General features: G+C 31.8%; 1 protein-coding gene across 3 annotated transcripts in view; it reads left to right on the top strand.

The window, feature by feature from the left end:
• The window catches only part of mid1 (midline 1), a 105,777-nt gene that overhangs the window by 66,224 nt on the left and 24,591 nt on the right, over window positions 1-14,962 (top strand). For all 3 annotated transcript variants that reach the window (XM_056465979.1, XM_056465978.1, XM_056465977.1), the window contains exon 3: window positions 13,653-13,748. In XM_056465979.1, coding sequence (XP_056321954.1) covers window positions 13,653-13,748 — 96 coding nt within the window. The remainder of the gene's footprint in view (window positions 1-13,652; window positions 13,749-14,962) is intronic.

The raw sequence follows: 14,962 nt of genomic DNA, 5'->3' as shown, positions 1-14,962 counted from the left end.
GCTGTTCACTCCAGCCCTAGGAGGATATATATATATGTATATTTGTTTTTATTTATATTTGCAATTTCGGTTTCAGCCATCAATTTATTTATGCATATATATTTTTTTCAAATAAAATTCATTTCAAATAAACTTAATTTTAAATCAAAAGTATGGAGAAAATGTAATATAGTAATAATATAATTAATTTATTTGAGTATTCCTGGAGATCGACCTTCCTGCAAAGTTCAAACCCTGATCAAACACACCTGAACCAATTAATTAGGACCTGAACAGCACTTGATAATCACAGGCAGGTGTGTTTGATATGGTTTGCAACTGCAATCTGCAGGAAGGTCGATCTCCAGGAACAGGGTTGGTCACCCCTGTTGTAAAAACTTTAATAATGTGAAATAATAGTTTAAAATGTCTGTCAATATATTATCATAAAAAATATGAAGCATAACAACTTTAAAATTAATAAAAATCTATATTATATTACACTATACTACACTATACTAGATTATATTGTATTATTTTTTCATTCATTCATTTTCCTTCAGCGTAGTCCTTTTATTACTGCCAACTTATCCAGCATGTGTTTTACACAGCATATGCTCTTCCATCTGCAACCCAGTACTGGGAAACACCCATACACACACATTCAAACACACACACACACACACACACACACACACACACACACCCATACACTACAGTCAATTCCCCTATAGCACATGTGTTTGGACTGTGGGGGAAACCGGAGCACCCGGAAGAAACCCACACCAACACAGGGAGAACATGCAAACTCCACACAGAAACACCAACTGACTCAGCCGAGACTCGAACCAGCAACCTTCTTGCAGCAATAGTAAATCGTATTAATATTTCAGATTTGCTGTATATTTGATCAAATTGGACACAACTTTAAAAGTCTGTATCTTCTGACCAGCGGCGTGAATCTTTCTAAGCCGTATTTCTCCTCCGATTGGACTCAGATGTGCTCTAAACCCTGTGAATCTGTAGTGTATTGTAATAAATAATAGACAGGAGGTTATATTTACTGCCAGAACATTTTAGAGAGACTAAAGTGACGTTATAAAACATTCAGACGCACCCTTTTTCTGACACGCAAGCACATCTGGCTGCAGAAAAACAGCCTTTTATACGGTGTTCAAGCATAAACACTGCGCTCAAGATGCATTGCTGAATTATTTAGCTGATAAACCTCCATGTTAAAATTGCTTGCTAATTTCCCTGATATTTGCAACCTAATTAGAAGAAATGGTGACTGATTGCCATGATGACAGCACATAATATTTGACTAAATGTTTTTCAAGATACTAGTATTCAGCTTAAAGTGACATTTAAAGGCTTAACTAATGAGAACCCAGTCCAGGAGACCCGATTCAAGCAGAATTTCTTTATTTAGATTAACGTCTTCAAGAATGAGTTTTCAAGGGACTTCAGGAGACTCTTACAAGTTTAACAAGTCTGAAACGAGTCTGATTTGAGACAAAGATGTCCTGTCTTTAATATGTTTTCAGGAGGAGGGGCAGTGTGTATAGAAAACAGGCATGACTAGTTTTAGTTGAAAATCTTGTTTTAGGGTCTTGAATCAATCCTGTGGTTTGACCAGCTTGAAAGTATCACCCAAAAACTAAGGCACACGGTCGTTGGGACCCTGCCTTTAGCATTTGCAGCACTTTGGCTCAGCCCGTCCACAGGAAGGCAATAGGTTTTAATGTGTCTCACACCTGGGCTGCTGTAGTTTTGAATGAAATAATATGTAATGTAATGTGGATATTTATATAGCGCATTGACCGTGTATGTCCATACACCCAAAGCACTTCACTATCATAAGGGGGGGGGGGGTCTCTCCACACCATCACCAGTGTGCAGCTCCACTTGGATGATGCGACAGCAGTCACAGGGCAACAGCGCCAGTGCTTCACCACACACCAGCTATAGACGAATTACCAGTCTGTAAACATTCAGGATGCGTGAGCAGCAAGGGAATGACATCTAATGCGGTACAGAGTTTGTTGTTGTATTAGAGATAAGTTATATTGATTATATATTATTTACAAAATGCTTTCAGCTTATTATAACAGCTTGTCACATAGTGATAATCACAGTTATTCTGCAAAATTAAGGTTAAAGAGAGAGGTGTTCGTCTGACAGGTCCATTTGCAATAGCACCCTCCCAATGAATGTTGGATAAGACGAAATGGCCAAGCATCCAACCTCAAATATACACTCTCATTGAAGCTCCAAGTGATTTTACAAGAGAGAAGTTAATGATCTACAAGTCTTTGCATGCCTACAATGTGGTTCTGTGTAGTCATGTGCAAGAAATAATGCTCCATGATGACCAGATTCAACACTTTGGCTAGGCAGAATCTCATTTTTTAGCACTACAAAGACAAGGAAAGAAGATTCAGCTAACCAAGGCCTGGGTAATCATCAACAAGCAGAACAACTGCATTCTGACAGCCAACTGCACCTGTACTGCAGGGTGTGTGAACACACATGTTTACATTTCATTCTCAGCACTTCATTCTAAGTGCATTTGCAACACTAGTCTTTACGAGAAGTGCCATGGTATCATTAATGACCACAGAGAGTCAGGACCTCAGTTTTACATCTTATATGAAAGACGGTGCTCACTGACAGTATAGTGTCCCCTTCACTTTTACTGGGGCATCAGGACTCGCACAGACTGCATAATATAATAATAATACAATGAAACTTAATTATAACTATTCAATAATTACTATTCAATAACTTTTCAATTATATTTTATTTATATATATATATTAGGGGTGTCAAAATTAATTGTTTCTTCTGTGCATCGCGATGCAGATGCGGACAATTTAGTATCAGTTCAGTAATAATCATAACCGGTTATTATCTACTGACGTCATTTATCTCATATGCGCTATGTCGCCGTAGCTTTCTATGGCGAGGGAGGCGAGCACGAGTATTTACAGCACTGCAACTACTTAAAAACACAGAAACTCTGCACAATTTCACTGTGTATGTTTGCTGGATCAGTCTTTCACTGACACTTACAGCAGATTTCACTGCGATTGAGAGAATGAAAGTACTTCATTTCTCTCTCACTGTGGCCCATTTGATCTGCTGGCATGACTTTTCCTCTCCTCTCGGCTGTTACAGCCATACTTCTGGATACAGACATGAGCGCGTGAGTTTTCTCCACTGTGTCTATCATCGATCAGCTGTGATTGCCGCTGCAGTGTAGCCAGATGTAGCTGACTGATTCCAGTCCAAAAACTATCCAAAATCCACCTAAATGCCTATCCAAAACCGCCCAATCTGGCAACACTGCGCCGCTGCAATTTATCAGTGTCACTCATCAGTGAACAGCGCCTGTGAAGTAAAATATAAAACTGTTTATGGAAAGCATCGTCAATGCACCGTGATGCACTGAGATATCGAACTGAACCGAATTGATGGAACGATAATCGTAACCGAACAATGAGATATATATATATATATATCACTGCTAGATTGAAACTAGATTATATAAATCTATATCTCCACACTAGGTTAATTACGGTAAAGTTAGGGTAATTAGGCAAGTCATTGTAAAAGAGTGGTTTGTTCTGGAGTCAATCAAAAATATTGCTGAAGGGGGCTAATAATATTGACCTTAAAATGGGTTTAAAACAATTAAAAACTGCTTTTATTCTAGCTGAAATAAAACAAATAAGACTTTCTCCAGAAGAAAAAATATTATAGGAAATACTTTGAAAAATTCCTGAATCTGTTAAATAGTATTTGGTAAATATTTGAAAATAAATTTCATATTGTAATTGTTCAATACTAAAGTAATGATCAAGAGCAAATAATGATCAAAGCATTTTGCCATATTGCCCAGCCATACTGGCAACATTTTAATATAGATGATCATTTTACTCAAACCAGACACTGTTTCCCCCTTTGCAAACGCTCTGTAACGTTCTCAGTGGTGGACAATATGTGGAAAGTAATTCGAAACGGATGAAAAAAGGAAGTCAGGCAGTTTCCTCTTGTTGGAAAGTGTGTTTGCCTCTACACCTTTGTCTCGAAGCCCCTGTTCCTTCCTGACAGACAGAAATCAGATCTCTGGAAAAGACCACGTCCACCGAAGCTTAAAGTTCACCCACAGACACTATACAGTAATCATTTCCAGCTCTCGCATTTCATTGCCACTCGGCCTGTGCTTTTGAAAGCTGATTTTCTACTTTAAAATGAGCATGTGCTGCAGAAACATCAGCTGAGACGTGTTATTTTTATCACTCCAAAAATGGCTTTTAATCATTCATTCATTTTTCTTCGGCTTAGTCCCTTATTTATCAGGGGTCGCCACAGCGGAATGAACTGTCAACTATTCCAGCATATGTTTTAAAAAGCGGACGCCCTTCCATCTGCAACCCAGTACTGGGAAACACCCATTCACACTCATACACCATGGATAATTTAGCCTACCCAATTCACCTGTACCACATGTCTTTGGACTGTGGGGGAAACCAGAGCACCCGGAGGAAACCCACGCGAACACAGGGAGAACATGCAAACTCCACACAGAAACGCCAACTGAGCCAAGGCTCGAACCAGCGACCTTCTTGCTGTGAGGCGACAGCACTACCTACTGCGCCACTGCATTGCCTCAAGCAGATTTAAAAGATGAAAAATGACAAAGGACCTTTGCAGAAGAAAAGATTAAGCATAACAGGAGTGTTAAAATATCATTCTGCTTTATATATTTTTTAAACTCCAAAACAACAGCTAAGGTTATGAATGTCGGAGTGTACAGCCGTCTCTCCTGTGTGCTTCAGCAGCGCATCCTGCTGTTTGTGAATGAGGAGGCGGAGAGAATGCGCTGTTTAGTTCCACCTCAAGATATTTGAATAAAAACTAACACTGAACTCCTCCTCACGTTTAAAAAGTTAAGCTTTTAATTCGATGTTCGCGAGGAACGATCCTACCGCAGATGCTTTGTCATGTTGGTCGCGACACTCTGCTTTATAACTTATTACTTTATTACAATAATTACACTTAGCTTTGCCGTCGTTCTTCACCACATGTAGCCACTCTTTTGAGCACATCTTGCGGTCTATCGCTAAACGATGTTTAGATTATTATTGAAGGTGCTCTCCAGCTGCGACGGTCCTGGCAGAGTAGCGAGTGAAAATAAAATGTGCATGTAGCATTTGGACAAGAGGAATCAAAATTTCAATTATATAACAAGTATCAGATTCTTAGTATCTAATCCCCCGCACAGTTTTATTACAAGTTGTGTTTTATTATATTTGTGGCTGTGAAGTTTAATAAGAATTATATATATATATATATATATATATATATATATATATATATATATATATATATATATATATATATATATATATATATATATATATATATATATATATATATATATATATATATATATATATATCAGGGCCGGAGTGGGACTCCTTTTCAGCCCTGGAGTTTCAAGCCTTAGACCGGCCCACCTCAGTTCATGAATGACCATATTAAAATGTCATTTCCAATTCAGTTTCTAATGACACTATCACGTCTTTCTCAAGGACGCAGAACTTCAAATGTTTTTCATAAATATGAGAACATTGAATGCTAGCTAAATCTTCAACACTATTCTTTAAAACATCACAATGCCCTTTTCTGCAATGTGTGAATATATATTCTGTGTAAAATTCTTTATATATATTTCCAGGCCTTTGTAATGGTGGTCTCACAAAACATAAAAATAAAATATGTACACCTATATGAGTAAGCCTAACAGTATTATATGTCTTAACACTAAAAGTGAAGAAAAAAACTAAAGATACATTACTAAGGTGTGGTTCGAACTCCAGTCGGTGGCGTTGTAACGCAACATGCTGACCACTGGACCACAATGGCGCTGTTATGCAAATGCCTGTGGAAGAAAAAAGTATTAAGTATTAATTAAGTATAGACTCCTTTAACCACAGTATTACTTTCTATTGGTGGCTCAATCCTTTTGTCACCTTTTTAGATTTCTCATCAAGTTACGACAGATTTGTTAATGTAGTGAATCATCTGATTTTCATTAAGCAGGTGTAATATTCATTAATATTAATTATTCTAATTCTTATATTCACTAAGGTGCTGCTGTTTGGGGTCGAATGATAGTTACGTCTTCATTTACCTGCAGGCTGCATTTTGCTCATGGGGCTGCGAGAAAATAAATAAAAAGAGCAGAGCTGCGGCAAAATAATGAATGAAAAGAGTGAGGCTGTGGTCAAATAAATAAATGAATGAATGAATGAATGAATAAATAAATAAATGAATGAATGAATGATAAATAAATGAATGAATAAATAAATAAATAGATGAATAAATAAATAGATGAATGAATGAATAAATGAATGAATAAATAAATAGATGAATGAATAAATGAATGAATAAATGAGTAAATAAATGAATCAATAAATAAATAAATGAACGAACGAACGAACGAATGAATAAATAAATAACTGAATGAATGAATAAATGAATGAGTAAATGACTGAATGAATGAGTAAATGAATGAGTAAATGAATGAATGAATGAGTGAATGAATGAATGAATGAATGAATAAATAAATAGATGAATGAATAAATGAATGAATCAATGAATGAATGAATGAATAAGTAAATTAATAAATAAATGAATTAATGAATGAATAAGTAAATAAATGAATGAATAAATAAATAAATGAATGAATAAATAAATAAATAGATGAATAAATGCACAAATGAATGAATGAATAAATAAATAAATGAATAAATAAATAAATTAATAAATAAGTAAATAAATGAATGAATAAATAAATATATGAATGAATGAATGAATGAATAAATAAATAAATGAGTAAATAAATGAATGAATAAATAAATAGATGAATGAATGAATGAATAAATAAATAAATATATGAATGAATGAATGAATGAATAAATAAATAAATAAATGAGTAAATAAATGAATGAATTAATAAATAGATGAATGAATGAATGAATAAATAAATAAATGAATGAATAAATAAATAAATGAGTAAATAAATGAATGAATAAATAAATAGATGAATGAATGAATGAATGAATGAATGAATAAATAGATGAATGAATGAATGAATGAATGAATGAATAAATATATGAATGAATGAATGAATGAATGAATGAATGAATGAATGAATAAATAAATAAATAGATGAATAAATGAATGAATGAATAAATAAATAAATAGATGAATAAATAAATGAATGAATGAATAAATAAATAAATAAATAGATGAATAAATAAATGAATGAATCAATAAATAAATAAATGAATGAATGAATGTAAAAAGTGCGACTGCTGAGAGTGCAAGCAGCTAGGGACACCGGCCCTCGCGGCCAAAAAACGGACAGGCCCAACGAGAATTCTCCCGGTCCTCCTGATTAGCCAATCCGGGCCTGATATATATACAGCAATAATCGCCATTATTAACCGCGATTAACATTTTGAGCAAAATAATGGTGATTCTCATTGTTTTCTGTTATCGTGCAGCTCTAATACATCGTGCATCTCTAGTTTTGATAAAAATGTTCAAAACAGACTTTAAAGGTTTTAAAGGTTGGATGTTTGAAGCCGTTCTTTATACGTTGCTCTTTAATCTCTGAAACGTCAGTGTTTTATATGCTTAATGGAGCCCTTTTTTTGCATGCTAACCCTTTCTGCACCCCTCTGTGCCTCTTCACACCTGAACATGTATTGTATGAATGATTCAGCGCTTCGGATAAAAGCCTCTATTTTGGTGGCTCTCGGTGCACTTCCAAACGCTACAGAAAAAGTTCAGAAGTGCTGTAAGTGATGTCGGCCGCTCCTTGCGGGATTCTCCTGCCTCATCTCCTGGTTTCTATTATTACACCGTTTCATTGCTGCGCAGGGAAAAAAACATCATTGTTAGCTTTTGCTATAAAAACTATAAGGCTGGGTGGCAGTGTGTCTCAGTGGTTAGCACTGTGGCCTCACAGCAAGAAGGTCTCTGGTTCGAGTCCCGGCTAGTTCAGTTGGCGTTTCTGTGTGGAGTTTGCATGTTCTCCCCATGTTGGCGTGGGTTTCCTCCGGGTGCTCCGGTTACCCTATATATCGCAGTATATCACACAACAAAAAACAGAAATGATGACAGGCCTATGGGCAGGATGCATGCTAATGTAGGATTTTTTAAATAGTATTTTTACACTATTTTTATAGTTCTGATGCTTAAAAAGCCCTTTGACCCAAATGTTGATGCAAATATTTCTAAATTAGGTTAAAGGATCAACTTTATAAAATCCTGTAGTCATTCACCGCTTATGATGCAGACTTGCACTTGGCTCTCCTATTGAAAGTAACCACTCCGTTATTATAATATTCACGATTGTTTTGCAATAACACTGTACATTATAAGGCGTCACGGTGGCTCTGTGGTTAGCACTGTCGTCTCACAGCAAGTAGGTCGCTGGTTCGAGTCCCATTTCTATGTGGAGTTGTTCTCCCCGTGTTGGCGTGGGTTTCCTCTGAGTGCTCTGGTTTCCCCCACAGTCCAAACACATGCGCTATAGGGGAATTGATGAACTAAATTGTCCGTAGTGGATGTGTGTGTGTGTGTTAATGAGTGTGTATGGGTGTTTACCAGTACAGGGTTGCAGCTGTAAGGCTGCGTAAACCATATGCTGGAATAGTTGGTGGTTCATTCCACTGTGGCGACCCCTGATGAATAAATGGACTAAGCCGAAGGGCTGCGCATAATCTGCTGCATCTCCCCAACATGATGTCGTTGTGTGTGCGTGTGTGTGTGTGTGTGTTTTCTGCATGTTTGCCATTTGGGTTAAAACCCCAAAGACGAGCGCAGACAGACAGATAATCTGAGAAAATTGATCTGGGATTATCTGTCATCCAGCGAATCAGAGGCTGAACGCAGACTGTGATTTCCATCTCTGCGCTCGTCTATTTTTAGCGTTGTGCACATTACACATGCTCTCTTTGCTCTCTTGTCATGCTTTTGAACTCGCTGGCCTCGTTTCCTAACCTTACAATAGAAATGTCAGGCTTTGCATGCATTTGCTGCTCTGTTTTGTGGCCGGGCTGGCGAGTCGGATCGTGTTCATGTTTAATGTTTCTTCAAGGGAAAAGTATTTGAATTTCATGCAGTTTTAGGTCACTAAACAATTAAGTGGAGCGGGGACACGCTGGGTGCAAAGGAGAGTCATTTATTCATTATCTTTTTGGCTTCTTTGGTCCCTTTATTAATCTGGGGTCGCCACAGCGGAATGAACCACCAACTATTCCAGCATATGTTTTACACAGCTTATGCCCTTCCAGCTGCAACCCAGTACTGGAAAACCATATACTGCGGTCAATTTAATTAATCAATTCCCCTATAGCGCATGTGTTTGGACTGTGGGGGAAAACGGAGCAACCGAAGGAAGCCAACATGGGTAGAACATGCAAACTCCACACACAAATGCCAACTGACCTAGCCAGGACTTGAACCAGCGACCTTCTTGCTGTGAGGCGATTGTGCTGCCCACTGCGCCACTGTGCAGCCCTTCCCTGCAAAACTTCAAATCAATTGGCAATTTGCTTGTTACAAAAGATTCTCTTTCAGTTTCATTCATTCATTCTTCTTCGGCTTAGTCTCTTATTTATCAGGGGTCGCCACAGCGGAATGAATCGCCGATTATCTCTTACGAATTAATAAAAAAACATTTTATTCAGTAAAAACTCAGTAATGTTTTTAAATTCAATATCAGCAACTGTTAGATTGTCTTTGGGAAACGTCATATATGTTTTTTTAATTCAATAAATACTATTCTTTAACCTTTCATTATATTTCAATCTCAAGAACTAAATCCAGATTCTGTTTTTCTGTCAAAGCTGAAAATTCCCTCCTGGCATATTTTAAATCATTTTGAGGTTCTGTTTTTACAATCACTGCCTTTTCTGATTTTATTTATTAAATCATCAGTAGGGCCAGACAGAATCTGCAGACGTGTTTTACTATTTCTGCTGAGAATTTTGTTAACCTGCAGATTTCTGCTGAATTATTTTGGGAGTATCATAACTAAAACCTTAATATATGAAATGAGAAATAACAGCTTTTTAACAATTGTTTAATGTTTACAATGTAAATCCATCTAGATCCACTTTATTTGGTAAATAAAGCAAGTCTCTTATATTTTAGATCTCTTAAAAGACAGAAAATATTACTTTACTAATTGTATCGTAAATAAATCATATGAAGACTTTATATTAGTCAATAATGTTACTCAAATAATTTAAAAATAGAAAAAATATAGATTTACATAAGTAAATAAACAGACTCAGTGATGGGCTAAAAATTCTGCAGATTTCTGCGTGTACAGATTCCGTGTGGGCCTAATCATTGGTCATGTAGTATAAATGATTGAAAAAAAATCCCTGCTGGATGTGACATCTGTCTGTGTATTATTATAATTCTATCTATTTATTTATTTATTTACTTATTAGTATTCATTTATTAGTTTTCATTTATTAATTTTTGTCATATATACATTTAATTTTAAACATATTATATATATATATATATATATATATATATATATATATATATGTATATGTGTATATATATATATATATGTATATGTGTGTGTGTGTGTGTGTGTGTGTGTGTGTGTGTGTGTGTGTGTGTGTGTGTGTGTGTGTGTGTGTGTGTGTGTGTGTGTGTGTGTGTGTGTGTGTGTGTGTGTGTGTGTGTGTGTGTGTGTGTGTGTGTGTGTGTGTGTGTGTGTGTGTGTATGTATGTATGTATGTATGTATGTATGTATGTATGTATGTATGTATGTATGTATGTATGTATGTATGTATGTATGTATGTATGTATGTATGTATGTATGTATGTATGTATGTATGTATGTATGTATGTATGTATGTATGTATGTATGTATGTATATATATATATATATATATATATATATATATATATATATATATATGGATATGTGTATATATATATATATATATATATATATATATATATATATATATATATATATATATGGATATGTATATATATATATATGTATATATATATATATATGGATATGTACACACACATACACTTCTTAATTTGCTTTAAGCACATTTTTTTCCCTTTATTTCACTTTGAATTGAAATGCATCATTTTTATTTACCATAATATAGAAACATGCTAATAAAATATTCATTATATTAACTGAAATGTATTTTATTCTATTATCCTTAAATATATCTGTTTTTCTTGTTATGAAATATGATTGTTTTTGTACATATAAAGTATATCAACACAAGATATTTACTGCATATTCAAGATCAAAAAATTCCCTTTTCCACTGAAGCTCAAGATTATTTTTGGAACATTTTAAATCATGTAAATAAATAAAAATAAACACAAATATTATTTTTTTAAAAATTACTTATAACTAATATGTTCTTTTTTTGCATTTTCTTTATATTCATTTTAGTTTTATTTACCATATAGAAACTTAAACAAAATAAATATATATATATATATATATATATATATATATATATATATATATATACACACATTACATCAACTAAAATGTCATTTTTTTTCTATTACCTTTTTCGTGATCTAAAATATAAATGTTGTTCATAAAGTATACCAACACAAGATATTTAATTTTAAAATTCTTTCTATTATACTGATTGAAATGTTTTCTTAGTATTCATGTTAATGATTTATTTATTTATTTATTTGCTGGCCTTATTTACATTACGTTTTTCATTTATTAACTTAATTGTGAAATATTTCTGCTGGATTTGTTTTAAAATTTTAATGTTTTATATTATAATGACTGAAATATTTTCCTGTTCACTTTAACATCAAATGTGTTTGTTTAATATGGTAAAAATAATTTAATATATAGTTTATATAGAAACATTTTTTTAAATGTACAGTACATCAACTAAGGGCGACATGGTGGCTCAGCAAGAAGGTCACTGGTTCGAGTCCCGGCTAGGTCAGTTGGTGTTTCTGTGTGGAGTTTGCATGTTCTTCCCGTGTTGGCGTGGGTTTCCCCCACAGTCCAAACACATGCACTATATAGGGGAACTAAACTAAATTGGCTGTAGTGTATGAGTGTGTTTGTGTGAAGGAGTGTGTATGGGTGTTTCCCAGTACTGGGTTGCAGCTGGAAGGGTATCCGCTGTATAAAACATATGCTGGAATAGTTGGCGGTTCATTCTGCTGTGGCGACCCCTGATAAATCAGAGACTAACCCGAAGGAAAATTAATGAATGAGTTCAACAAAAATGTCTTTATTTTGTATTGCCTTTGAATATTTCTGTTTTTCTGGATACAAAATATTATTTTTTGTGCAAATATAAAGTATATCAAGACAATATGTTTATATTCAAGACTCAAACAAATTAAATAAAAGGAGAATTCCCTTTTCTATTGAAGCTCAAGACTCTTTTTACAACATTTTAAATCACGATCAGAGTTTCTTCATCTTTATTTTTCACGCTTATGATAGTATGATAATAATATAATCACAATAAATGAGAAGAGATCTGCATCCCCATGCATTTATGTCTATATTAAATTTTTTATATATTAATTTTTGTATTAATGTATTAATTTTATTTATTTATTTATTCATTTTATGTATTCACTTTATTTATTTATTTATTTATTTATTTATTTATTTATTCATTTATTCAATTTATTTATTTATTTGTTCATTTTATGTATTTTATTTATTTTTTATTTATTTATTTATTTATTCATTTTAATTATTTATTTTTAATTTTATTAATTTTATTTATTTATTTATTCAATTTATTTATTTGTTCATTTTATGTATTTTATTTATTTATTTTATTAATTTTATTTATTTCTTTATTCATTTTAATTATTTATTTATTTTATTTATTTATTCATTTTAATTAATTTATTTATTTATTCATTTTAATTTATTTATTCATTTATTCATTTTAATTATTCATTTTTTATTTTAATAATTTTATGTATTTATTTATTCAATTTATTTCTTTATTTGTTCATTTTATGTATTTATATATTTTATTAATTTTATTTATTTATTTATTTGTTTGTTTTCATTATTTATTTGTTTTATTTATTTGTTTATTTAATTAATTAATTATTTGTTTATTTACAAAACACACACGTCTTCATTCATTCATTTTCTATTGGAGCTCAAGACTCATTTTACAACATTTTAAATCACGATCAGAGTTTCTTCATCTTTATTTTTCACGCTTATTATATTATGATAATAATATAATCACAATAAATAAGAAGAGATCTGCATCCCTATGCATTTATCTCCATGTTCAGCAGAAAAACACAAGCAGCTCCAATAGCATGCACTTGATCTAGTTTTTATAAATCTAAATCTGTGTGCGCCGCTTTATTCCCTCCCCCATGACTGAGTGTTTAGTGTTTATGGACAGAACACACTTGACATGCTGAGCGACAGACAGCGATAACACACTCAATAATGGATGCGGGACGGCTGGTAGATTATTCCCTCATTGAGATAAATTGTGCTGCGCTGATGTGAAGCGACGTTTCTAAAGTGCGTTTCTGTTGTTGTCTATTTATTTCCTCAGCAAATGTTGGATTCCAACCTCAGCAATTTGATCAAGAGGAACAGTGAGCTGGAAAACCTGATGGCAAAGTTGATCCAGACCTGTCAGCATGTTGAGGTAAAGCCAGAAAAGATGTATTTATATGTGCGTGTGGTATTTAAGCATGATTATTTTCATATTGCATTGGGTTGAGGAATTATGTGTATTTGCTTTAACGTGAAATAGTTGATTTACTTGATGAAATGCAAATGTTTACATGATCGAGTCATTGACATGCAGTCTTTAAATTCACTTTAATATGAATGAAATCAAATGTTTTGATTTTCTATGAACTGAAATGTTTTATTAGCTTCAGTTTAAATGTGTTCATTGGCATTTTTTTCTGTTATACTGATTGGAATGTTTTCTTAATATTAATGTTAATCATTTATTTATTCATTCATTCATTTTTCTTATTTATAAATTCATTCATTTTATTTAATTATTTATTCATTCATTTTATTTGATTATTCATTTTATTTATTTATTTTTATTTATAATTTTATTTATTATTTATTTATTTATTTATTTATTTACTCGTTTATTTACTCATTTATTTATTTATTTATTTATTTATTTAATTAACTTATTTATTTATTCATTTTATTTATTTATTTATTTATTTATTTAATTAATTAACTTATTTATTTATTTATTTATTCATTTTATTTATTTATTTATTTATTTACTCATTTATTTATTTATTTATTTATTTAATTGATTAACTTATTTATTTATTCATTTTATTTATTTATTTATTTATTTATTTACTCATTTATTTATTTATTTACTCATTGTATTTATATATTTATTTATTTATTTAATTAATAATTAATTTATTTATTCATTTTATTTATTTATTTGTTTGTTTGTTTTATTTATTTATTTATTCATTTTATTTATTTATTCATTCATTCATTTTTCTTATTTATAAATTCATTCATTTTATTTAATTAATTGATCATTCATTTTATTTACTTATTCAATTTATTTATTTATTTTTATTTATAATTTTATTTATTATTTATTTATTTACTTATTTGTTCATTTGTTTAATTTATTTATTTATTCATTTTATTTATTTACTCATTTATTTATTTAATTATTTCATTTATTTATTTTATTTATTCATTTTATTTATTTATTCATTTTATTAATTTATTTATTTGTTCGTTTTAATTAATTAATTAATTAATTAATTAATTATTCATTTAATTTAATTTATTCATTATTTTTTATGTGTTAATTAATTTTATTAATTTATTTTATTTATTTATTTGTTTGTTCATTTT

This window comes from Danio aesculapii, chromosome 9, assembly GCF_903798145.1.
Source record: "Danio aesculapii chromosome 9, fDanAes4.1, whole genome shotgun sequence".
NCBI classification, from domain to species: Eukaryota; Metazoa; Chordata; class Actinopteri; order Cypriniformes; family Danionidae; genus Danio; species Danio aesculapii.
This window is presented reverse-complemented; position numbering and strand designations above follow the sequence as displayed.